This window comes from Callithrix jacchus, chromosome 1, assembly GCF_049354715.1.
Source record: "Callithrix jacchus isolate 240 chromosome 1, calJac240_pri, whole genome shotgun sequence".
NCBI lineage: Eukaryota > Metazoa > Chordata > Mammalia > Primates > Cebidae > Callithrix > Callithrix jacchus.
Window position 1 is genome coordinate 180,599,833 of NC_133502.1, and position 26,230 is coordinate 180,626,062.

Here is a 26,230-nt window from a genome sequence, read left to right on the forward strand (position 1 = left end):
TCACTGGTTGCTTGGGGTGAGGGTGAGAGGGATGATAAAGAGGCATGAAAAAACTTTCAGGGTAAGAAATATATTCATTTTCTTGATTATGGTGAGCAAGGTGATAGTTTCAGAGGTGTATACATATGTTACAATTTATACACTTTAAACAGGTACAATTGATTGTATTCTTTGTAGCCTCAAATAAAGCTGTTAAAATATTCAGCTGCAAAGAAAAAGAATACACATCAGATCACAGTAAATTAAACTGTATACTTCTGTTTTACATAAATACATTTAAAAGTATCCACAATGACAATGCAATATGCTTAGTCATATATACTAATTTGATTAGAAGGATCAAACCATGATTATAAAATAAGAATATATTCAAAAGAAAAAAAAAAGCAAAAAATCACCAGCCTATCCTTTGCTGTGGATCTGGGCATCATAAGCTAAAACAGGTCAGAAAAATGACTGATATTGATGATACCAGATATATTCTGGGAGCTGATAAGGAAGCAACAAAGTTAGGATTCACCTTCTTCTAAGTTCCAGACTCCAGTAGGTTCCCATCTGTGGCCTTGAGCAAGTCGGCTCGGCCAACTTTTCCTCCGCCACATTCATTTCCCTTGTGGTATAGATGCTCTGATGGCTCTTTGCCCAGAGACCTCCATCCCTGGAGCATTCCTTGCACCCCTTCTGGAGCAATGGTTCTGAATCTCAGCTGCATGCAGAAATCATCCTGGAAGCAGCTTAAAAATATAGATGACTGGGCGTCTTCCCCCAAAAAATTACCCATGAGATTCTAATGTGTAGCCAGGGCTGGGAGTCACTGTTCCAAAGCCCCCTTACCTCCAGGGCAAAACTCCAGCCGCATCAGCTGGCTGGTCCCTTTAATTGGCAGCCCATTCTAGTCTACTATTCCTCAGCTGTCAAATGTCTGTAAAGTGAGGACTGGCCCTGACCGCTCATCCTAAGGGCCAGCAGGCCCTGAGCTCAGAGCTTAGTCAAGGTTTAGAAACACTTTTAGTACTCAGCCCCCTCACCACACAAAGAATGTCCAGTTCTTTCCACACTAACCAAAATTAGAGAGATATTTAATGTCTCAGCAAGCCAGAAACAAGTAGAATCTGTGCTAAAAACAGGTTTTCCATGTTATTATTCAGAAGTCCTGTGTATCTACTATAAATGAGTACTCTCAGAGTGACTGGTACAACTAGAAAGAAATCCATTCTGCCCTAAAAGACTCAAGCTAGGCGACAAAGCTAATTCCCATGCAAGCCTATTCTCATGTTACTGAGGTCCCCATACCTGTGAGAGCTGGCAGAATCATCACCACAGGTGAACAGAGGAAGTGGCTTACTGTTTCTCGATGACTTATAACCCTAACCAGGGACTTGCTTTCTGGGCCAAAATCTATGTGACAGAGAGAGAGAAAGAAAAAGGCATCAAGAAACCACCAAAATTGGCCGGGCACAGTGGCTTACGCCTGTAATCTCAACACTCTGGAAGGCCAAGCCAGGTGGATCACTTGAAGTCAGGGGTTCAAGAGCAGCCTGGCCAACATGGTGAAACCCCGTCTCTACTAAAAATAAGAAAACAAAAATTGGCCTGGCATGGTGGTGCATGCCTGTAATCCAGCTACTTCAAAGGCTGAGGTAGGAAAATTATTTGAACCCAGGAGGCGGAGGTTAAAGTGAGCCAAGACTATGCCACTGCACCCCTGCCTGGGGGACAGAGTGAGTGAGACTCTGTCTCAAAAAAAAAAAGAAAAGAAAAGAAAAGAAAAAAAAGAAACCACTAATATTACTCCATTCCAAAAAAGATCTGAAACAAAAGAATTTCACTTACAACCAGCTTTAGCTGGGGATGGCATGGTGTGAAATATTAACAATCCTGAAGCTCTTTGTTATGCAAAGAGAGATTAAAAAAAAAAAAGGATCCAGCTTCTATGTGATGAGATGTACTATACAACCACTCATTTCTTTTCTTCCTTTGCCCAATAATGGCCAGTGATGTAATAACCACACCAGACAGCTGTCTTCCTGGATAAAATCACCTTGTAAAGGAGAAATGCAATTAGAGGATGCAATGAAATATAATTTTTAAACTGATTCTGCAGGCTGCCACATTCAACTTAGTGCTTAATGGCCAGGTTCTTTATTACAGTTTTCTATTTTGTGCAATTTCTCTTTGACTCAGTAGCTATGAAAGACACTGGGTTTTAAATTTTAGTCTATGTCACAATGGGTCTGAGATAAACATAGGTCAGGTTAGTAGCTGAGAGTGAGGCTAGCATCAGAACCAGACAGTAAGGGCTGCAAGGGGCACATTACACGTGGGCCTGAAGGGCTGGCTAGAGCAATGCTAGACAGGGGGAGGCAGGGGGATGCAGGAGGAGGCAGGGAGAGGCGGGATGAGGTGGCAGGGCTCTGTCACCAACTCCTCTGCCTGCTCTTCTGGTCTCCCTCCATAATCGCTGGCAGAACGTACCACTCTGAGACTTCTACCTTCCCTGGCTCATGAGCAGCATCATGCTCTCATCATGCAGTTTCAACAATTAGCAACTATTTTTCCAAATTCCCCTTCCGTACCCCACCATCCAGCACTTTTGGGAAGGGGGCATTAGAGTATTTTAAAGTGAATCTGTTCCATCACCCAAGGTTTAAGGGTACTTCACATGCTTCAAATAAAACCCATTCATTTTCCATTTAAATGCAGTAGTACTTTCTGCCCTTTAGATTCCCAACATGGTCAAACATACACCTTGCCTGTGCAAAGTACATACATGCTTTCCTCTCTCTCTCTCTCTCTCTCTCTCTCCTCCAGGACTTCCTTCTAGCTTTCTGCCACAGGCCAGTGCTTCCAGAGTTGGGGAAACCAACTAAACTCCGGAGCAAATCAGTTCTCCCGTCCATCTAAAGTGTTCCATCCCTGACAGGCTACAGACTTCAGTCTGTGGCTTATTAGTTGAACTGAGTATGGTTCTCTCAAGGGGTGAAAAGTAACTTTTACAACATATATGCTAATGAAGCATGAGAGAGCATTTAAAACAAAATGTCCCTATATTTATTCTCCATAGACAGATTTTTTGCATTAATATTTATGAGGTATTCCTCGTTTATTTCTCCCAGAGATTTTTCTCATGCCCAAAGAGAGGGAATAAAAGATAAGTAACACGAACCAATTATCTTTTAACAGTTACAAAGGACTATCTTATTTATCTGCATCCTGCTACTTGATTCATCTTCCTAATATACCACTTTCCACATATCAACCCCTGCTCAGGAGCCCTGGGGGCCTGCTTTCCCTGCGGCAGTGCACTGCAAGGCCTCTGCCTGGCTCTGGGGCTCTGCCCACTGCCAGAACCTCTAGATCCAACCCTATTCATCCTCACTCAGCAGGAAGGATCGCCACTGCCACTGGGGATATAGACCCGCAGCCTCAGAACCCCACCTGTAGGCATTTCTGTCTGTCCAAATGGCACCTGGTTCCTGGCCATTCAAAGACCCAATGCTTACACTTCCAATTCACTAAGAGCCACGGGCAGTGGGAATGCAGGTCCAGAACATCCTGTGAAAAGATGTTTTCAGCTTCATCAGCCGGGAGAGCAGCACAGAGAGGAACGAGCCTTCAGGACTCATTCATTCAGCCAATAGTGCACAATCAAGACTAGGCTGTAAAAGAGACACAGGCAGCACCAGTCCACAAGGAGTTAAAGTCTAACAACACAGGGCAGAAAGTGGCAACTGCTCTAGAAGAGACAAAACTGAAAGCTCACAGCAGTGAAGAGCTCAAGGTTTCTTTCTGCCCAATCACAGAATCACATTTTTCCTTCCCTAATCAGACACAGACTCGCACACTTTCCTCTTCTACCTGCCAATAACAGGAGTACATAAAATAAACGCATAAAAAAGGACATTTCAGCAACTATTACTGGGTGTGACTTCTCTGACACCTCAGATGAGAAGCTCTGAAGAGCAATGAAGACAAGGTGACATTGGAGATGGGACACATGGGAAGATGATCCCATACCATTGGCCTCAAAATGCCTTCTGAGTCTACTTCAAGGCAAATGGAACAAAAAGGCAGGAGAAAGAAACTGCTTGGGCAGTTAAACGTTTATAATCCAACCAGGCAAGGCCTTTCGCTGTCCCGGGTGTGAGTCTGAAAGTGCAAGCTGGCTTCAAGGAACTCTGAATGCCAGACATTTGACCACGAAGGGTTTCTTTCTGTCACTGTGTCAAGGTGGCCTGGTAATGTCTATAGTGCTCCCGGCCCTTCATGAGCCACAATTATAAAACCTTGGCAGGTATGCCAATTCCCACCAATCTTTTAGCTTTTGCACAAAAATTGACCAAAATTGGGATCTTAAATCTCGAAATTCGTTATATCCCACTCTTTTGGGAACAGAATAATTTTCCATCTAAGATCCCAATATGGGTAACCCTTGCTGTCTAAAACATTCCTATTCACACTTGGGACACAGAATCGATATGGGTAAATGTCTAGGATGAGACTGGGATCCCTCACCATTCCTGGAGACAGCTCCAGTCTTGTAGGAAAAAGGCAAAAGCAGCTGTCTGAGTCAGACAGCTTAAACATGACTGATGTTAATAAATGAGCTTGGGTAGTGTCGGTTATTGGAAACTGATCTCTTCCTTATTAATATGGTCCCGCAATGGAGAGAAAAGATTTCTCCATGTTCTAGAATGCAAACAATGTTTTAATCTTTAATTATATTCTCAATTTCAACTCTTCTAGAGAGTTATAGCCACCAAGGCCTAGGATTATTTCTTTATTACACAGCCTCTCTGCGGTATTTAATGAATATTGTTACTTAATACTTGCCAGTAGGGGAAAGAATGACTTAGCAAATTTCTACCCAAGTTTTGATGACTTTTCCAAAACTCAGAGAACTGACAGCTACAAAGTTCGGACGTTAGGCCAGGTGACACCTCTGCCCACCGGCCCAAGCTCGGGGTGGGCCAGTCTGGGTAATGAGCTGCTCCCTTTGTACAGTGTCCCTGGAAAAGGAGACGGAGGAAATGCTCTGCTTTCCAAGGCTCATGGCAATGAACCAGTTTGCTTCACATTCATGGTTTATTCCCTGTTACCTTTTTCCAGAGGCAAACTAAACTCAACTCCGATAAAAAGAGATGCCAGATATTCTTGTTCAAGGCTCCTGTCCTATCAAAGTTGAAGAATTTAATATAAATTCATCAGCATAACCAAATTCTACCCTCAACAAAATACTAAGAGTCCAGGAACAAAACAAAGCCCAGGTAATCAAGAAGAAAATCAAGTCCCTGTAAGGACACTTGTTCATAGTCGCTAGGCAAATGGCATCTACATCAAGGTTTTTGTGATGGAACTGCAGAAACCTGGAGTTTCATACCTGTATGGCAGAGAAAAAAAAACTTTAAAAAGGTCTCAAAATGAGCAACAGAAGGGGTAATGATGCAATGGCCAGGAAGCTACGAGAAGAGCCTTGTTTAATGAGCTTCATCCTGGCAAGTGTTTGCCTTGCTCGGTTTAAACAGCGATGACAACGATCACCCCACTTCATGCATCACTATCGCCAAAGACAGATTCAAGTTGCTGTTTTGCTCTCTGTGATTCCCATTGGTTTAACATCAAGCAAAAGACAACATGAAATTCTGCCTTTCAAGAACAGAAACAGCATCTACCACACATCTTGGAAGGAATCCAATCATCTGGATAAGCACCATGTCTAATTTCAAGTCAATGATCTTCTTGGGAATTAATGTGCAAGGCGGTGGCAGAAAATGAGCCTCTTTCAGTTAAACTCCCAGAGCCAAATCAGTGGTCGCACCAAAGGCAATCTGTTGTTCAAACACTGGAAGCCCTAGGTGTGAGTGCTGTGTCATTATCCCTGTTACCTCCTGGATCGGTGGCACTTCCTTCCAGCAACACTTGTCACTGCCTGCTGTTTTTGTGGTGTTATTGTTACTCAAACCTGAGAGGTAAGTCATCCAAGAATCGAGACGCAAAGTGCTTCTCTGCTGTCTTGAAGGTATTACAAGATATTAAAACAGATGCAAATGCTGAGGAAATGGAACCAGTAAGCCCCAAAGAACATTAAAAAAAATACCATTCAGCAATAAAATGGAACCAACCACTGATACATGCAACATAAAGGAACCTCAAAAACATCATGTTGAGTAGAAGAAATCAGAAGGAAAATATTGTGTTCTGCATGACTCCATGTATACAGAAGTTCTAGAAGAGGCAAGGCTAAGGTGTAAGTATAGAGATCAGAATAGTAGTTGTCTGGGGTGGGAGAGAAATTGGAGACAAGTGTAATTCACTCTTTGGAGGAGTTTGCTATAAAGAAGAGAGACATGAGGTGGGAGCTGGGAGGAGGAATGGGGTAAAGAGATGTGTGTCCCTACAGGAGACCATTTTCTGGGTAAGCATGTTTTGTCTACAAACAAGAATGATCAGGAGAAAAGGGAAATAATGACGATGTAGGACAGAAAAAGGAGAGCAATGGAGAAATGGCCAGGAGTAGGTGAGAGGAATCCATCAACAAGCAGAAGGGCTGTTCTTAGCTTGGAGCATGAATAGCTCACCCCCAGGGACTGCAGAGAAGGGAGCCCTGGAAACAAGTGTGCCCTTAATTCAGCAGACAGAATCTTTTCATGGAAGATAATACAATACAAGAGAAACTGCCTGTCCCCACAACTTCCAGGACATGGAGGTAATATTTTTAAAAGTAACATTTCTGAAAAACTATTTTTTTCCCCTCAAACCTAAATAAGATCTAGGTTTGCTGGATGAAAACACAATCACCTCTGCTGTCATTGAAAGCCAGCATTTCATCAGGCCAAGTTGTTGAAACTCAGAAGTCTTAGGCCATTCGGCCTGGCCATACTGATTAAAACTGGTATTCCATGTTAACACAAAAGCACACAACACTGCATCAGAAAATCATGGCTGCTCTCTAAGACAGAACATAGTTAGAACATCGCTCAAATAATAAAGACACAGATATCTCAACATACAACTTACAGATCAATTAAACAAGACAGCCACTCCAAGCTGATCTCAGTCCTACGAGGCTCCAAAGCCCAACAAACAATGTATACACAACAACAGTGGACAAAACCTCTTTATGGAAATGATAGTGCCCCCCTTGTGCAAAAAACTTAATTTGAGCACTTCGAAATCCCGGAAGTGAGGTCACTTCATCAGGGCCCTCCGAAGGCTAACACGTGATAAAACATCTTTCATTGTGAACAACGTCTTTATCTTCTATCAAGCTTGTTTGGATCGGGAGAAAGATATGAATCATTAATCCCACGCATCACTCATCCTATGGGGAGCTCAGGGAGGAATCTGAGTCTTCAGAGACTACTACTGTTAGAGCCCTGGGTTTTAAAAACAAACACATCGTACGCATCCTGCATTCTTGCCACACCTGCACTCTGCGCACAGTTGAGCAGAACTGGTGGTTTTGCTGTAGCAGCCTTAGTGCCATCCAACTGCTAACACAAGCCACACAGAAACCTATCCGTCACTGCATGAACATGCACAGGGTTGCAGAGAAAGGTGTGTGAGGAACCCAGACACCAGCCTTCACTGCTTTCCTCCACTGTTTAAAAATAAAACCTTTCCTTAGAATCCTGTAAGCCTAGGCAAGAAAGCATCTAGCATTCCCATTGAAATAAAGCCTTCATCCTTCATAGCCAGTAGCACAGAAATGTGGTGAAGAGCGGCTGGGCTTCCCCAAGTGCCCTCCCTCCGCACTCTGCCCGTGGCCTTCTCAGGCACTGGAAGAAGGTCACATCAGTCAACTTGGCCCATGTTGCAATGACGCTTTGCTCCTTGTTTCCTCCTGTCTCTCCTCAGAACTTCCTAAAAGCCAAGATCATATCTTATTCATCTCCAAATCCTCAGCACAGTGCACAGAACCAAGCATTTGTAGGCCCTGAGTAAATATTTACTTACTAAGTAAGTGAATGGGGTTTACAGGCTCAGCCATTGTTCCCATGTGCAACGTGATGGTTTTAAAATATGTCCACAAATTCTTAGACACTTCTTTCTCTAAAAGGGAGAGCCTCACCCCCTCCCCTTGAATGTCAGTCAAACGTTGTGACTCATTGCAAATGAATAGAATGGCATAGAGTTGACACTATGTGTCTTCTGAGATTAGGTCACAAAAAGGATGGCTGCAGCCTGGCTCTCATGCTCCTAGAGTGCTGGCTCTGGAGGACCAGACGCCACGTCTTGAGGATACTCAAGCAGCCTGTGGAGAGGCCTAGGTGGAGAGGAACTGAGATCTGCCAACGGCCAGCATCAACATGCCTGCCATGTGAGTGAGCCACCTTGGAAGTGGAGCTCCTAACTCCAGACAAACCTTGGGTGACTGCAGCCCTGGCTGATATCCAACTGCAGCCTTCTGAGAGGCTCTGAGTTGGAACCACCCAAACAAGCCACCACCTAGATTCCTAATACACAGAAACTTTGAGAGATAATGCTCATGGCTGTTAAAGCACTAAGTTTTAGGTCAATCTGTTATGCAGCAGTAGATAATTAATTGACATAGCAATCTTGGAGGATTTCGGTGTTTTATAAGGGGGTTGAAGGGATTTTCTTAATAACAAAAAGTTAGTTTATAGTTACATTGAGCTTTTTTTTCTTTTCTTTTTTTTGAGATGGAGTCTCAAAAAGCTCAATGTGTTGCCAGACTGGAGTGCAGTGGCACAATCTCAGCTCACTGCAACCTCTGCCTCTAGAGTTCAAGCAATTCTCCTGCCTCAGCCTCCCAAATAGCTGGGATTACAGGCATCTGCCACCACACCCAGCTAACTTTTGTATTTTTTTTTAGTAGAGATGGGGTTTCACCATGTTGGCGAGGATCGTCTCGATCTCCTGACCTTGTGATCCAACCAGTCTCAGACACCACGCCCAGCCACACTGCGCTTATAATAAAAAATTTTGTAACAAGGAGTCTTCTATAGAATACAATCATAACATGGATATTGATATGTAAATCTGAATATTCCATAGATCAAATTATGCTCCCTTAAATTTCACAATTATATTCAGTAAGAGGCTGAAATATGAAATAGAACAATACTATAATATACTCCTTTTTGGAGATTTTAAAACCTATTTATTGCTTTTAAAAACTATATGAGACATATGCATAGAAAAAGTCTAAAACAATATCCATCATCATCTTAAAAACTTTTTCAGATAAAACATTATTTTTTAATGTTTGTTACCTCTTTTTTAAAATCTATATTGTGTATATACTATTATTGTTCTATTTCCCAACTTAAAAAAAATTTTTAGGCAAGCAGTCATGTTGCATTTCTAGCCAACACCAAACATAATGAGTGGCACATACTAGGTGCTCAATGGAAGTGCAGTGGCTCACATATACAATCCCAGCACTTTCGGAGGCCAAGGTGAGAGGATCACTTGAGCTCAGGAGTCTGAGGCTGCAGTGAGCTATGATCACACCACTGCACTCCAGCCTGTGCAACTTTTTAGAGTGAGAACCTGCCTCTAAAAAGAAACAAAAAGGGTAGTAGGGGAGGCAATGTGCGTCTTTCAGATACAGATTCTGCCTATTGGACAGTAGTTCTATAACGGGATTCCAGGACAACACGAGCCCACAAAGCTCAATGATGTGAAAAAGCAGCAGTCAATTTTCACAGGAAATAGGCTACTAAGTATAGGAAATCGTTGCTCTTTTGTATTCTTAGGACACAGTAACCACTTTTCTCTTTGAAACTATTTTGAGTGATTTATTATAAATTTATAATGACAGTTGTGAACACCTCTTTCTCTTTCTTCTTCTTCTTTTTTTTTCTTTTTGGCATGAGAACAGAGTCTGTTGATTGCCCTGATGCTTAAAATAGTTTCTAAGTGTCCTCATAATAGCATGTCACCTGTAAACAGGTTTCAAGCCAATGCAAATTAACAAATGGTGAACAGATGGACTAAGAACTGACTTTTGTCAAGAGAGAGTTAGCAGCAAACACTTTCGGCTCTAGTCTTACGGGACCATTAGAGTCTCTTACTTCTCGCCAAACACCTTGCCTCAGTAGACAGTCCATGCAAGGAACCTGACAAGTTACAAGGCCTGATAGACTTCAGAGAGCTGAAAGCTGAGATCTGCAGAACCACCAAATCAACACATGAGATACAACAGATATCTGCCAAACAGCAAAAACTCTATCTTGCATCACTGAAAGCAGCTGTCCCTGTAGTGAGCTTCTTTTTGAAAAATATGCAAACAGCAGACACAAGCTACTTGTCGAGGCTAGTTATGTTCCTCCTATTCAGGAAGCAAGTGTGAACTCTGAAGAAAGCCTGAAAAATCACAGAAGTGGTGGCATAAGAGTGTCCACCAGCTACAGAAAGAATCCCCAGAGCAGTCACCCCTTGGGGTCCCCCCAGCTCTTCACTGGTCTTTCTCCTCCTCATTCGCCAAGTCTCTACCTCATGTTGGCTCCTCAGAGAAGCCTTCTTTGATCACCCTATTTTAGCAATATCCCCCACTCCCACACCTTACCCCACTCGGTAGGCCCTTCCTAGCACTAGGCATAACTACAAATTATGGCATTAATTTATTAATTTGTTGAGGGGTGCTTTTTTTGTCTCTTCCCACCCCTGAAATGAAAAGCTTAACAAAGATAAGACAATGTCTGTCCTGCCCATGTTGATATCCCTGGGGCCTAGAAACATGCCTGACACATAGTAGATACAATAAATATTTGCTAACCAAACAGAAAATGAGACCTGAGGAAAGGTAAACAATCCAGTTGTATATGGGAACACTCCCTTGACTAGAAAAGAATGCTGTTTGTAAATGAGGATGGAAACAGAAGAAGGTGCATGAGGTGAGCAGGACAGGTGAGGGAACACCTTTTGGGTGTCTGGCCCTCCCAGAGGAGTGTGCATGCTGACAGAAAGGCTCTCAAGGGACTGATGTGCCCACATGTCTCATTCCACGTCATCGAGTGAGCCTCTGCACTCATCTGCTAGGTCTTCTAATACATAAGAACCCAACAAGCTGAATGAACCAAGTGGATGAGTCAAGTGTGGCACATTCAAAGGAAGACTACACTGCAGGAAAAAAGAACAGACAACTGGATGAATCTTACACATATTATGTTGAGGGGAAAAAAAAGCTGATAGGAAAAATGACACTGCATGATTCCATTTAATATGCAAGGACAGGCAATATTAACTGTTGAAAGATGTCAGAATGGTGTTAAACTTGGGAGGGAGGCAGCACAGGTACAGGCAGAGAACAATGAGGAGGGATCCTTATGGGATTCTGCAAGTGGTGACTACACGGATGTACACAAGTGTGGAAAAGAATCATTAAGCTGTACGCTCTGTGAAGCTTACTGGATCTGTTATCCTTCCTAACAAGAAATTCCTGACGGGGAAAAGAAGAACACATATATGAGTGTTTTTAAAAAATGAACACATGAGCCTAGCATTTATTCTAACCCCAGCTCTAGCAGGTTCTCTAGGCAGTCTGCAGCTTAACCAAATGTGCTCCTCAGCCGTCTCATTTGTAAAATAAGGACAACTGTACTCATATTCTGCCACCTTTGGGAATGTGATTAGGAAACAAATAATAAGCCGTGAGGTCTCTTAAAATCCTAGGTGGAAAAATCACACATAAAATGTGTAAAACGATCTGCATTATAGCTGCTTCACAAAGATCTATGCAAAGTGTGTTACCATCATGCTTGGTTTCTAATTCTAATAGATGCCTTTTTAAAGGAAAGAAATAATTTTGGGTCAGGTGCGGTGGCTCATGCCTGTAATCCCAGCACTTTGGGAAGCCAAGGCAGGTGGATCGGCTGAGGTCAGGAGTTCAAAACCACCCTGGCCAACATGGTAAAACCCCATCTCTACTAAAAATACAAAAATTAGCTGGACATGGTGGTGTGCACTTGTAATCCCAGCTACTCAGGAAGCTGAGACACGAGAATTGCTTGAACCCGGGGGTGGGGTTGGGGGCAAGGTTGCAGTGAGCCAAGATCATGCCACTGTGTACTCCAGCCTGGGCAAAAGAGCAAGACTCTGTCTCAAAAAAAAAGAAGGAAGGAGGGATGAGGGAGGGAGGGGATTTTGAAGAAAACAGTAACTTTCCACTAGCCAAAAACAAGTAAAAGTTCTCCTAGTACTAAAGCAATTTTTGAAACCCATCACTCACTGAGGTGGTAAGACAAGAGTTGTGGGCTGAGCCTTTGGTCTACGTTTGGCAGATACTCCCATCTGATTGGCGGAGCGCTTCAACGACTGCTGGTTTAAAAGGCCAGATGCTAGTCCTGCATGGTACTGCAACTGTAGAGAGAAACAAAACAAAAGGGGAAGAAAAACAGCATTTGGTAAAAGCAGGACAAATGGTAATAAACTAGCAATGCTCGATAATCTTATCCCCTTGGAATGTTTGAAGTAACTTCAAATACAACTGCTCACATTCTCCTTCAAGGAATTCACCCATAAAAAGAAAATCAGACAAACAGAAAACAAAACAAGAACAAGACTGTTAATCACAGCATGACATCATGATGAAAAACGGGAATCAGAATGCACAACGACTGACTGGGAAACTGATTAAAACACGGAAAGAACTGCACAACATCATTTTGTTGAATTAAAAGAAAAAAAGGTTCCATTGTAAACAGAAAGGCACTTAAAACATGTTCTCTAAAACGCTAACTGTATTTTTCAGTAGAAGAATTTCAGTGATTTTTACTTTCTCCTTTATTTTTCACTACTATACATAGGCTTTATGTAAATGGTTTTAAAGCCCACATTTTTTAATAAGAAAATCCAGAGGTTTTCCTTAGAGACAAAGTTAGTTCTGGGAACTCTTGCTGCAGTCATGTCTTGCTTATAAAAAAAAAAAAACCACAGAATTTGTAGTGTACTGCAGTACACCGTGACCACGACACGGCTTATCATACATACATCAATTCAAACATACTACGGATCTGCACTCAGAACCACTGAGCTATCTTTTCAATGGTTAAAGTACAAATATCAATCATAAGAACAAGCTCATGAACGTATCTTACAACAATATACGTGAACGGATACAGGCTAGAGAGAACTGAGTGGAGAAGTCAATTTCAAGTCCATGGACGTGCAATTGGAACAATGTCATGGAGGTAAGGAAGCAGCATGCTTTAAATGTGTCTGGTGCCAGCATTCTTTGCTTGATCCCTGGACAAACTGCTGAGCTTCACGGTAACTTAGGATAGATAACTTTGCTTCTCCATACTTCAGTTTCTTATTGGGAAAGAGAAATGATACCACCTAGTTCTAAACCAAACAAGACTTTGAATTATAATTTATGTAAAATATAATACACACATTTAAAGTGAACAGTTTAATGAGTCTTGACAAATGTTTATAACTGCATAACTACTACCGCAATCAAGATAAAGAAACTTTCCATCACTACAGAAAGCTCATTTGTGCCCTAATACAGTCAATCCCCTTAACTCCTACCATCAGGAAATTGTAATTTAAAATATAACTCATCATTCTCACTCCTTGCCAAATGAAGCTTATAACCAATTTGATGCGTGACAATAACTTTTACTTTCCCTTTCCAATCCCATATTTTGTGTTTTAGATCATAATAGTCATCAATATCGCTATAATAAAATTATCCTTGAAAGGTATCCCAATTTTGAGTAGATGTAAATAAAAGATTCACATGTGAAAATGCCAAGCTAAGAACTTGGATTGAGACCATTTATAACATCCAATATGTTTCTTCCTGTCTTCTCAAATTAAGCAAGGTCTTTCAAACATTTATTTAGAATTAACTAAACATACAAATAGTAATTCATTCTAAAGCTCTGAATCAATTTCTTCTCGAAATGCTCTTCCAAGGCACAGACTTTCTTTGCCAAGTCATGCATTGCAACTCATGGTAATGAAACTGGTGACCACCATCTAAAAGGGGCTGGGCCTTAGATGCAAAGGGCAATAACATTCTGAAAAATAAATGGCCTCACCTAAAGCAATTGGGCTGCATACAAATAGACAGCAAAGAAAACAAAACCAATTGAAATGATCTGCTCCTGGAAAGTGGCTATAAAAATGAGGATATCCAGTGACCCAGTACGACTGAAGTGTCTGTATTTGGAGCATTCATATTGGTTTTTAACAGGCTCTTGATTTACTTGATCGATTTGCTGTGGGAGCCTTATGGCTGCCCGATACAAGACAAAGATACATCACACTCATAATAAAGACGGAGCTCTTTTCAGGGTGGAAAAGCGGGGGCATAATTTGGCTCTAACAACTCATCTTAGACCATTGAATTTTGCTCAAATTTGTTTTTTTCCTACGGATTTCTTAAATGGGAAATCGATGGAGGCAAGGGACAGTACAAGTTTGAAAGACAATGTTTCAAAATGTCAGCTACTTGGGTTTCGATCTTCCCTGCCAAAATTTGCAATGAGTGCAATATGCATGGGGCTTTATGGAATTACAGGGAAAGACAGCTTGGCAGGGGCCTCCTCCTGGCTCAAGGAATCGTCTGTCCTTTTGGCTCTCCTTTGTATTTATTAGGGTCCGTGCAAGCTCAGCCATTCCAGCCCTGCTGACTCTTTGAGTGGAAGAGTCCTGCTAACTATGCAGAGTGGCAGGGTGATTTGGCCCACCTGGCATCAGTTTGATCATTTGCACAAACAAACAACACAAAAAAACCCAAAACAGCAGAAATGTATGCTAACAGCTATCTGTCTTTTAAAGTTCCTTTGAAACCTCAACCATCGTGGACGCTCTCAGTGTATAGTGCATCTCTAATAGCACACATAGGTGGAAGGACTCTTCTTCCCCCAAAACAAAATCTGCCCCTGAGAGCTGACTCATAATGATTAAGCAGCACTTGTTAATCATATATATGTATCCCAGTTTCCAGGAACACGGCTCTGACTGTCAAGATCTATAAGGGGCCCATTAAATATTTACTGAACCACCTTTATAATGGGAGAAAAGGTCAAAGTTAATAAAACTGACAGGCAGCTCCTGTCCAGCTGGATTTATACATTATTTAAGCACCAATACTCCATTCCATGGAACACAGTTTAGATCTAAAGAGACTCTTGGAAGATGTTCACTCAGCCAATGGTTCTAAGACAGCAGAAGGGAGTTCAGAGTGAATCTACAAATTAACATTAGAAACGTATCACTCCCCAAAATACTGCCATAAGTTAATTACAGGTTCTGTAACATTTTCTATAAAAATGTATTTCAATAAACATACTTCTCTCCAAATGTCTGTGGCATGGAAACAACTCTATTTCAAAAAGCAACTTATCAAATTCTAATGTGATTTTTCTATCCAAGATCGTTTCTCCACTAACCAGTAGGAATAAAAATGAAAGGAGAGAAATGATCCATTCTTTTAACTTCTGTATCTTACAAGTGCAGGGAATGGAAGTGTTTACGTGGTAAGTTGGAGGAGGAGGTTCATGATTTACTAAGTTACTGCTCCACGGGAACAGCCATTCAGTGTTGCAGTGTTCTCTGGATTTTTTAGAGTATTTCTCTCAGTTACAATTTTGCTGCCTATCAATTTCCTTCTATAATCTATGAATGACCTAGGATTTTTCTATCAGTTCTCAACCTAAAGCCCTTTCTAATCAATTATACCTACTAATTACTGCTATACCTGAGACAATTTTAACAACTAATAATGATCTGAGGAAAGACCAATTCAAATTAGGAAAACTTCGATTTACTGAATAGTTTTAAAAATGATGCTGTTTTAGTCATATTGAACATGTGAGAGGCTCCAAGTGGTCAGTCAGGGTCCTGATGAAATGTAAGTGGGAGATGAAGGGCCTCTGTAATCGGCTGCCTCTTTGGAAATGTGCTCTTGGGCTTTGCTAGTAGCAAGACTGGGTGACCTTACACATCTCCTGTCTCTCTCTAAAAAACACACATGATATTTTCTCTGAGGATCCACCAAACTCTAAAATTTGGTTCATTCGTATTTCTAAAAGTAGAAAGGTATTTGATGTGAAGGAAGGTCCCCACAATATTAACACAAGAGACTTAACAAATCTTTTTCTGTAGGATAGCCAAGGTCTTTATAGAATCTTCTTTTAAAGAGTCCAAACTATTGGGGTCAAAATTCAATTAGCTTTAATATGCTTCAAATTACAAATAACAACATATACTGGAAGGAAATGATAAAAACAGGATTCAAATGCAGTTTCTGACTGAAATCTTCGGTTCAGGAAATGAGATGAGCAATGACTCCTCCCTCGTTCCTTCTCCACTTGCGTGATATCTTCCACATTGTTCTGAATGCTTCTACCTGCTCCAAAATAATAGGTAAATGTTTCGCACTGGACCAAAGTTTTAAAAGAGAATAGAAGGAAATTCACCAAACTGATCATGTTCAATATACTAATTAAGCCAATGGCATTCAATTAGGCCTAGCACTTAAAAGCTGAAGTGGATGCTGGAACCTCACTGGGTCCACAGTACAGCACCCCACCATACACAGCACTGCTCTGCCCTTGCCATCCGGCCCAAATCCCACTTTCAGAGAACCTGCCATTTGAAAATCTCAAAACTTATAAGCCAGATCAATCAAGATTTGATTCTTTTCACTATGAAAATCATTATTTTCTTCTCAAGGATACACCAAAGCTTTCTTTAAGGGTGAAGGGGGAAAAAAAGAGCTCTCCTGGCCATAAGTTATAATTCACTTTATTTTTTTAAATCACTTTGCATATAATCACATATAAAGAATAGCATAGAACTAAGTTATAATAAATTCTATCTGGCTTAGACCAGAGGACTCACAGGAGAGCAGAAGAGATCAAGAGGGTAGGGAGCCCCACCATCTCCTCTGCCAGTCACTCTAGGCCAATTTCCTTCTCCAAACACAAAGCACCTGCCTGTACTGGGACATATGCCCAGGAAAGGCAGCCTGGTGTTATTCCTGGGTCTGGGAGTGAAGCTGCCACCCAGGGAGCCTTATCTCTAGAGCACAGACCTTGCTAATGATGACTCTATTCTCTACAATGTCTAGGATAGTGCACCGAAAAAAGGTGACGCTAATGAATTTGTCAACCAACAAGTAGACTGGCAGATTCGTGGGAATGCTAGCTTGGCTTGGCACTGCAACCAATCTAGAACAGACTGGCTCCATCTGACAGTCCTCTTATGGCTGGCCTCTTATGAAAGCAAACACACTGCTTTCTAGTGCTCACTGTCATGATAGAACCATAAAAGAAACCTTTTTTCCTCTTATTCCAGTTGCCCAAAAAGTGAGCATGTTCACAGGCTTCAGTTCAGAAAAAGGGGTCCATAGGGACTGCACCTGGACAACTTCAAATCACAGAATTTAACAGATAAAGGTCATAGTAGATTCCAGTCTTCCCCCTACCTGCAGCCCCATTTCAATGAGAGGAGATGCCAGCCTTAAAGTGGTCACTGATCCCAGGTCACACCATACACAGGAGGATGGTGGGTCATACAGGGTTTGCCTTACAGACCTCTATCCTGCAGGGATGGGTGCGCTCATCTTTCTAACTGGAGGTACTGACATTTATCTCCACTTCGGCAACAGAACACAGTGATCCCTCCTAGATGGGAGCTGGCCCCTGCCAAGGAGGCAGCCACATTCCTATCACCAGCCTCTCTTGGCTCCTGCTTGTGCTCTTCACTCTGCCCTCTTGCAGATGCTGAGACCTTGCATACTTTCCTCTCCCACTGACTCTAGTCATGTGTTAGGTGGTGAGTTTGAAGAAGTTTTAAACTCTATTGTCTTCAAGTTTTAATATTCAGGGTTACTTTAGAGAAAAGAAAATCGGGAAACCACAGTTTCGTCAGAAAATCTAAATTCCAGATGCACTGTGGCAAGTTGAATGTTCCTAGCAGTTTTGGTAGGGCTCTGTCATGGAGCAATTGTGCTGTTGTCTAAGGGGTTTCTAGAAATTCTCGTGTTGTCCAGGAGATTCCACATGTATAATCTGTTTCTAATGAAGAATTCTCTTTGTGAATGTGTGTTATATGTAATGATAGCAAGCAAGGACACTAGTGCCACTTCCCCCACAGATCACTGACCAAAACAGCCAGAGCTGGCTGGTGTAAGTGCACTGAAAACCCTTCTAATGTACAACAGAACACGCCAAAGCCCAGAGACACAACCTGAGGACATACCACACCTGGAACAATCCACACCACGTGTGCCTGGATCGAGTCACATCCCACACAGCTGGGACGTGTGTGCGCGACACTGGGAGGTAGGGTGCTAATATGAGAGTCTCACACAGTCATATTTCCCCAGACCATTAAGCTTTCAACTAGAACTAAGATTTGTGAAAAATCAGGAAATTTTGTCACCACCGTGAGTTGCAAAGACCTTTGCCCCTCATTACTGAAATCTGTTTTGTTTCCAGTTAATGAGAAAGAATCATGTATTACAATGGAGCTCTGCTTCTTCTTTTGAACATAACTCTAAGCAAAATAACAGGCAAGTTTGTCTGGTATTATCTGTGCCAAGGAAAACAGCTACAGAAAAATACCATAAATCTAATTGTTTTGCTTGGGTTTTAATCTAAATATCAGATAATGATATTACCTTCTTTCCTCCTTTTATCTCCTAACACTTCTTTCAAATAGCCACTAGTTTACAAAAAACTCCTTAGACTTGAGCTTTTATGGGTAAATAATCTTTTCACTTGGTCAAAACAGCATCAATAAACCCTAAGAAGGAAGCCTCCAATTTACTTGCTTATTTGTTCTGTCCTGGAAGCTTGGTTTCAGCTCCTTCAATTACTAGGAAGGCAGGACACCAAATCAGGGCTGTGCTTCCTGCTCCACTATGGCATTATTTACATGCTAAATGCCATTTGAGTTTCTTTCTTCCCTACTTATGAGTGCTCAAATGTCCAAACTTCAAAAGCTATCCAAGAAGTAAACAGAGACGAGGGCTAGCAACCTTTTTCTTTCTTAAATATCTGTAACGGCTAGGGTTGTTTAGAATTGTTCTATTGCAACTTCCCAGAATTTGCACCTCTATTAATAGGCCTTGCTCCACAACTGCCCCTGTTTACGCTACAGCTGTATGCATGTTATCATCCTTCAGAGATGTCAGTCCGCTAGAAGGAATATCACTCACATATCTGAACGATACTAACAAAGCAAACTGAAAATGTGGCTAACAATGGAAGAAACAACCATCATAGGGATTATTTGTAAAGGGAAAGAGAAAGACAACAGAAGAAAGGGGGTGGGGGAAGGAAAGATGAGCAGCTAACACTGAAAGAAAAGACAGACAAGGTTATATAAGAATTGGTTGTTTTCCAGTCTCCCAGGAGTCCCTCTCATTTCACACCAGGCGCTCACCCAATCTGCCTTGCATGGTTTCAGAGAACAGTGGACAGGGTCATAAAGAAAGATCACAGACTGAATGTTCTGGTCTCCCCAAAATTCTTCTGTTTCAGTACACATTGGCCTAATTCCTAATGTGATGGTATTTGAGGGTGGGGCCTTTGGGAGATAATCAGGTTTAGATAAGGTCATGAGGGTGAAGCCCCTATGATGGGATGAATGCCCTTATAAGAAGAGGAAGAGATCAGATTTCTCTCTCCACCATGGGAGGATATAACAAGAAGGTGGCCGTCTGCAAACCAGGAAGACAGCCCTCGCCAGACACCAAATCTGCCAGCACCTTGCCCTTGGACTTTCCAGCCTTCTGAACTGTGAAAAATAAATGTTTGTTGTTTACCCCCGTCTACAGTATTTTGTCATAGAGGCCTAAATTAAGACCCATGGCCACTTAAGAAGATGCAGCCCAAAAAATAAATAGGACCAATGCAAAATTTCTCTGCTGTAAAGATACTACCAGAGACTGGGTGATTTATAAAGGAAAGAGGTTCAATGAGAGCATTCTAACAGATTACTGACAGGCGATGACAGTGAATGAGAATATGAGCTCAAAGAGGGACAACATGGTGGGCTATCTTGTTAGCCTGTTTCTATTAGAGGAAGAAGGTCATGTCAGATCTTGTTCTTGCCACTAACTAAGGTTCAACCGCCCCAGAATCCTTATCCATTTGCATATTATACTTCTGAACTCAAGAAAAACAGATTGTGATCTGATCTTTCTGTTATCAACCAAAGACAGAAGTCACAGGAAAGAACGACACATCTCAGGATTACCTTTATATTTCTACCAGAAATGTAGGACATTAGTTTTTAAACATATAAAGGCCCGAATCAAAAGTCTACAAAGTAAGGCCAGAATTATGTCTGAGGTCCTAACACTGAAATTCTGTATTATAAATATTACTCTGAGCAGGCTGAGCTTGACTTCCTAGTACAAAAATCAACATCAGTGAAATTTAAATATGGAATGCAAACATTTTACCAGCTAGTGAAGGGCTGGTGTATTAGCCCATTTTCGCACTGCTATAAAGACACTACCAAGACTGGGTAATTCATAAAGGAAAGAGGTTTAATTTACTCGCAGTTCCACATGACTGGGGAGGTCTCAAGAAAATTACAATCATGGCAGAAGACATGAGGGAAGCAAGCACCTTCTTCACATGGCAGCAGGAGAAAGAAGAAAGTGAAGGAGGAACTTACCAAACATGTATAAAACCATCAGATCTCATGCGAACTCACTCGCTATCATGAGAACAGCATGGGGGAAATGGCCCCCATGTTCTAATCACCTCCCACCAGGTTCCTCCCTCAACACTTGGGGATTACAATTAGAGCTGAGATTTGGGTGAGGACATAGAGCCAAACCATATCAGCTGCAGCAGGGCTCCCTGAGATGTCTTAGGCCTAGTAAAAGCTGAAATCAAATGCAATCTAGAGCCCTAACAGGCACGTAAGCATTCACTAACATACAATACTTCATTGGTTTTTCTTTCCTTTCCAATCATTCATAAGTGAGGCATGGGGGAAGCAACTAAATATTCCCATATAAGAAATATGACCCTGGATATTTCTCTCTTATTTTCCCCCCAAAAGAAAACAGACATTTTTCAACTAAGCAGTGAGTACAATGAGAACCACCATTGGACATTTCAATGTCTCAGTTCTAAATACTGAATTTGAGGCATTAGGCACTCATTGCCAAGGTATCTAGTCAATAAACTAATAAACATGATTTTTTGAAAACTGCCAATCTGATATTTTATAAACTTCTTTTGTGGATAGTGTGAAGAAGGGATGGCTTCTCAGAAGAGAAAAAGGAATTTCAATGCACCTCCCAGTCCATTTAGATTTAGTTGGAGAGTTTATCTAGTTCTTTCTTTCAGTGTCATGAAATGCCTGTTTCTGCTTTAAGCACCATTTTCATTACAGTCAGATGCAGCCCCATTAGCCTCCTCGGCTTCCCTCCATAAACCAACAGTCTGCTGGGAGACAACTGGCTACAAATCAGGGATTTGATCAGCCATCTCCTACCCCCTGCTTACTGGGGATATACAGTCAGAAGAGGCAGGGAAGAAGGAAAGGTAGTGAAGAGAAAACTCAGACGGAAGGAGACAGGAAAACAGGGAGCCATATAATCACTGACTGGAAAAAGATATATGACGATGATGTCAGAAAAACAAGAAGTAAAGCGGTGGCAGGGAGACAGCTGCTTAGTTAGGAGGCATGCAAGAGCAGAAATCAGGAAACAGGAGAGAGCGCTTAAGAAGAAATTTTTTTATTGATCATTTTGAATAACTGCATTGTCCTTTTGGGAATAGGAAGAACAAGGTCCGGTGGCTCAGGACTATGAGGAGGCAGCGGGTCCAAGAAGGCATCTGCTTTCCTTTGTACGTGGCCATGAAGCAGCAAAGGCTGACACTCTGGAGGCAGTGTGGCCTAATGCACAGAAGACGCAGCCTTGCAGTGAGATGGGCCCGAGTTCAAACCCCAGCTCAACATGAGTGATTCTGGGTGTTTTTCCTCCCTTCTGAGCCACTTTCTTTATCAGCTCAATAAGAGAGGCAATGTTCAACCTCGTAAGGAGAGAGTTGTTTTTATGTTTGTGGCGCACAGTCCCTAAGGCAGGCTTTCAAAGTGCCTTTTCCCTATCTCACAACAAACCCATGGAGGGCGGTATTGTCAGCCTCTTCTTACAGATGAAGAATGGTTGTTGGAATTAGGTGTGCAAAAGCCTTAAGCATAGTGCCCAGCACACTGCAAACAGGCAAAGAAAGAGCTATTCTTGTGATTTTCACAAGTGACCATACCTAGAAATTTGCATCCTCCAAAAACACCAGGAATTACTCAGTTTTCACAAAACTGATTAGAATGATCACCTTTTAGAGTGACAAAGCCTGTCCCTCTAAGCATGTCAGATAATAAACTGATAAATGTAATGTGAAAAAAGGAAAAATATACCCAGTAAGTCGTTCTAAATGAGTGGCTGTATTGAGGAGGAAACCCAACTCAGAATTCTTCTCATGCAACTGACGAACACAATCTATTACAAGATGATGCATCTTGGGCAATTCTGAGTAAAACACTTGGGGAAAAAAATCCTAAGGACAATTGTATAAGGCCTGCAGAAACAAGGTATGCACTCTAAATGAAAGGCAATGCTGAGGATTCGTTGGCCAGCTCCTTCTAATACACTGTAGAGATTGTTCTTTTTAATCTACACACAACCTAAATGCCCAGAAAGTTGGCTCAAGCTTGATGCATTAAGCAATCAGGTTAAGAGTGCTTCTTATGCATCTAGCAAAGAACCTGGTACTAGAAGATCAAAGTTTCTCTCCAGGCTCCCACAGTACTTTTCGTTGGACTGCTAAAGGATTTCTGTCGGTCTATTTAAGTTCTGATTGCTACACACAGTATATGAGAGTATGAGAAAAGGTAATGCAGGTGGAAGCCTGTGTGTCAGGATTTTCCCACGTAAATACAAGGCTATGATTTTTCCCCTTGGAAGAAAAAAAAAGCCGAAGTCATACATATTAATAACAATGGGCATGTTTTTGGTATAAAATAAACAACAGATCAGAATGAATTTTCTACTGATCAACAAGATCTAGGCAGAGAAAGAGTTCTACTCCTTTAAAGAGGGTGAGTTTGCAGTCCACCATCTGGATATACACCAGAGGCCCTCTCCTTAACCACCTCTATGACCTTGGGAGAGTTCTTCAACGTTCTGAAGCCTCAGCTCTCTTCTACTATTGGGGATAACACTGCTACTCAATACTATTCGATTACTCTAGAAACAATCTCAGGTTTCACTGAGCAAAATCACACTCCGGTTCTTGGAGTTAGTGAGGGTTAAGAACATCAAAAGGGCTGAGCAAAGTGGCTGGCAAAAAGCACACATTCAATAAATATTATTACGATTAGTGTTAATAGGCTGAGATTGTTCAGCCATTAATACTTAAACTAAGCCTTAAGATTGACTGTGCCAATAACTGGAAGAGCTGTGTCTGATGAAAAAAACCTGAGGGAAGATAGACAAGTCAACCCAAGTCTGTTCCTGGTAGATTTGGGGAAGGGAGTGCACAGGGATGGCTGGGCCATAAGAGAGTTGAGCCCGACAGAGAAGGGCTTCTCCGACGTGCACGCTCCCTACTCCAACTCCAATGATGCTCAGCAGCCTTATGCAAACTTTCCAAAATCTGCTGTGAGGAACAAGCTGAGCAACCAAAATGAGCCAGCTGGGAATGCCCAAGACGGAATATTCACACATCCATCATCAATCACGTCCATCCAGAGGAGTGAGAAAATAACAGGCAACTTGTGTGACATCTCATGTGTCCTTTTGGTCCTCAATACCCAATAAGTAGGCTGCATTTCCCTTTAAGTACCTGGCATGCAGGGAGCCGTGATGAACTGAAGTTGCTCAAGCCAGACCGGAAGGCTTTCTGAAACACCTTTTCCAGGGCTGACCACTGTACGTGATAGTGTGGGGTTTTTGTGTGTGTATCTATCTTTACTCTTTCCCAAAGGGTATGCCACAGGAATGCTGGAACTGTCTCGAACTCCATTCTACAAGCCTCACAGACCTAGCAGAGGGGTCTACATGAACGTTCAATAAAAATGTGCTGAGAATGGGGATGGCCTGTTGGATGCAGAGCACAGTGCTGGACATGAATGGACATACAAAGAAATGTCCTCTGCTTTTAGGTCAAAATCTGCTGAGAATGCGAGCCCCGTAGGAGTAGGTATCTCTTCTAGTCCTCACAGCTACAGCCCCAGTGTCCAGAACAGTGTGCTTGGTTTATCTATAAATAAAAAAAAAATAATAACATTAGCTAATGTGTATACAGGATTCACTGTGAAGCAGGTGCTATTCATTTAATTAATTTGTACAACCACCCTGTGAGGTAAGTACTGTTATTATCATCTCTGTTTCACAGATGAGAAAACTGAGGCACAGACGTTAAGAGGCAGGTACAGGACTGGAATCCAGAGAGCCTGGCTCTGGGGCCCCTGCTCTGTAACCATGACACTCAACTGCCTCTCCGGGCCTTAGCATGCTCTCAAAAAGTATTTTTTAAATAAATGAGTAAATGAATACATTAGCTGATGGGAGATAGCCAGAGAAGATGTAAGTAAACTTCAAAGTATGGTAGGAATTTGAATTCTGAATCAAGGAAGTGAGGATGATGGGGATCTAATACCTCCTCTTCTTACCCCGTTAGGTCTGCAGGTTACAACGAGCACAGCTGTGCTCTAGTTACCCAGTTAGTAAGGGTCTGCTCTATGGGAAAGAGACTACAGGAGCCGTGTCCACAAACAGGCCTCTTAGAGACTGGAACGCAGCCCGCCGCTGTCCAACTGCTCCAGCAGCTTCCAGCCATTCACCCGACTCGGCTTCTGGGCTTCAGATTCCCTCTCCACAGGCTGCTGCTTCCAACTCCACCACAATCAACTCCTCCTGACTCACCTCTGCTCTCTCCTGGGACTCTGCCTGCTGCCGCCTGAGCAAGTACACTCGTGTGCACATACCTTTCACCCACTCACTGCCTTCTGATGTTTCACACCCAGATCAGAGGATGGGCCAGGAATCTGCCAGTAGAAGCCATAATTCCCTTGCACAGTATAAAATGTATAAAAAAGTCCTGAACATCGAAAGCCTTCTCATCGATGCAGGCACCAAAACTCATGTGGCAGCAAAATCTGACGTAAACTGATGTGAGTCTATTTAAATCTTAATTTATCTCACTTAATGTGAATAGTCATACATTTTGCTGCACAAAATTTGATTACAGGGTACTGCCCAGACCTCACTGGAGAAATTAATGGTATATGAGCCACGCTTCCTTTCTATAGTACAAAATGTTGTAAAATCCAAAACACATTCGGATGCCCAAAGCTTTGATAAGGAGCTGTGAGCCTGTGCCAGGCAGTGGAGGGTGAGTGACCTCATCAACTGCTGGCAGCCACTGGCCTAGGTGCCCATCTCTGATCTGAGCAACCACAGCCATACTAGAGTCGCAGGGCACACACATAGCAGGACAACCTATGTGCTCCGGCCCCACTCCCCTTTCCACCTGCCTCACCAGGATTCCACCACTCTGCTTCCACTACTCCAGCTGTCTTCCTTTCTGTTCCTGTTTTGCTCTAGCTGTCCCCTCTACCTGGAACACTCTTCACCCTGATCTTTGCATACCTGACTTCCTGTTGTACAAGTCTCAACTTGAACTTTCCCTTCTCAGACAGCCTTTTCTGGCCGCCTAAAGGTGCTTTCTATCACAGCAGTTTTATCTTAATCACAGCAGTAAAGCCAGCTAGGTATTACATACGTATCGTTTGTTTGTTTAGTTTATGCTTCTCCCACCCACCTTCTCCCTTTCTCCCATACCATAGAATATAAGCTCCATTAGGACAGAGACTTCTATCTTAGTCATGACTATAGCTTCAGCTTCTAGGACAGTGCTTGGCACATAGTTGTGGCTGAATGAACAAATAAATTTTTAAAAAATCTGAAGAGGTCTGTAGGCATTGCATAACTGTGCACAGCCAGACCTATATACCCTGCCTACACAAATGACAAGTCCCAGTGCTCCCAAGTAATATGGATTTTTTTTACACTTTCTTTGGACTTCATATAGTAGATGATTGGGGGAGGGGTGCCATTCGAGATACTGAATAGGGGAGTGTAGAATGAAGGGCATTACAGCCTTCAAATAATTTTCAAAGCGCAGTCAGAGATCACCTGCAACAGAATCAACTAGAGTGCTCACCAAAAGTGCAGATTCCAGGGGCCCACTTCTGTGAAATTACAACTTCT

The 26,230-nt window shown here is 42.2% G+C and overlaps 1 protein-coding gene across 9 annotated transcripts in view; it reads right to left on the reverse strand.

Annotated features, from left to right (window-relative positions):
- MED27 (mediator complex subunit 27) overlaps positions 1–26,230 on the reverse strand; it is a 218,023-nt gene that overhangs the window by 142,771 nt on the left and 49,022 nt on the right. For 7 of the 9 annotated variants that reach the window (XR_013527236.1, XR_013527232.1, XM_017976971.4 and 4 more), the window contains one exon: positions 12,197–12,327. Coding sequence is in view for 7 of the 9 variants with exons in the window: in XM_017976971.4 (XP_017832460.1) it covers positions 12,197–12,327 (131 nt within the window). In the remaining 2 variants the exon portion in view is untranslated. Of the gene's footprint in view, positions 1–12,196; positions 12,328–16,138; positions 16,331–21,675; positions 24,219–26,230 lie in introns of those variants that run through there. The other 2 variants (XM_009004484.5, XM_017976985.4) reach the window with 2 other exon arrangements.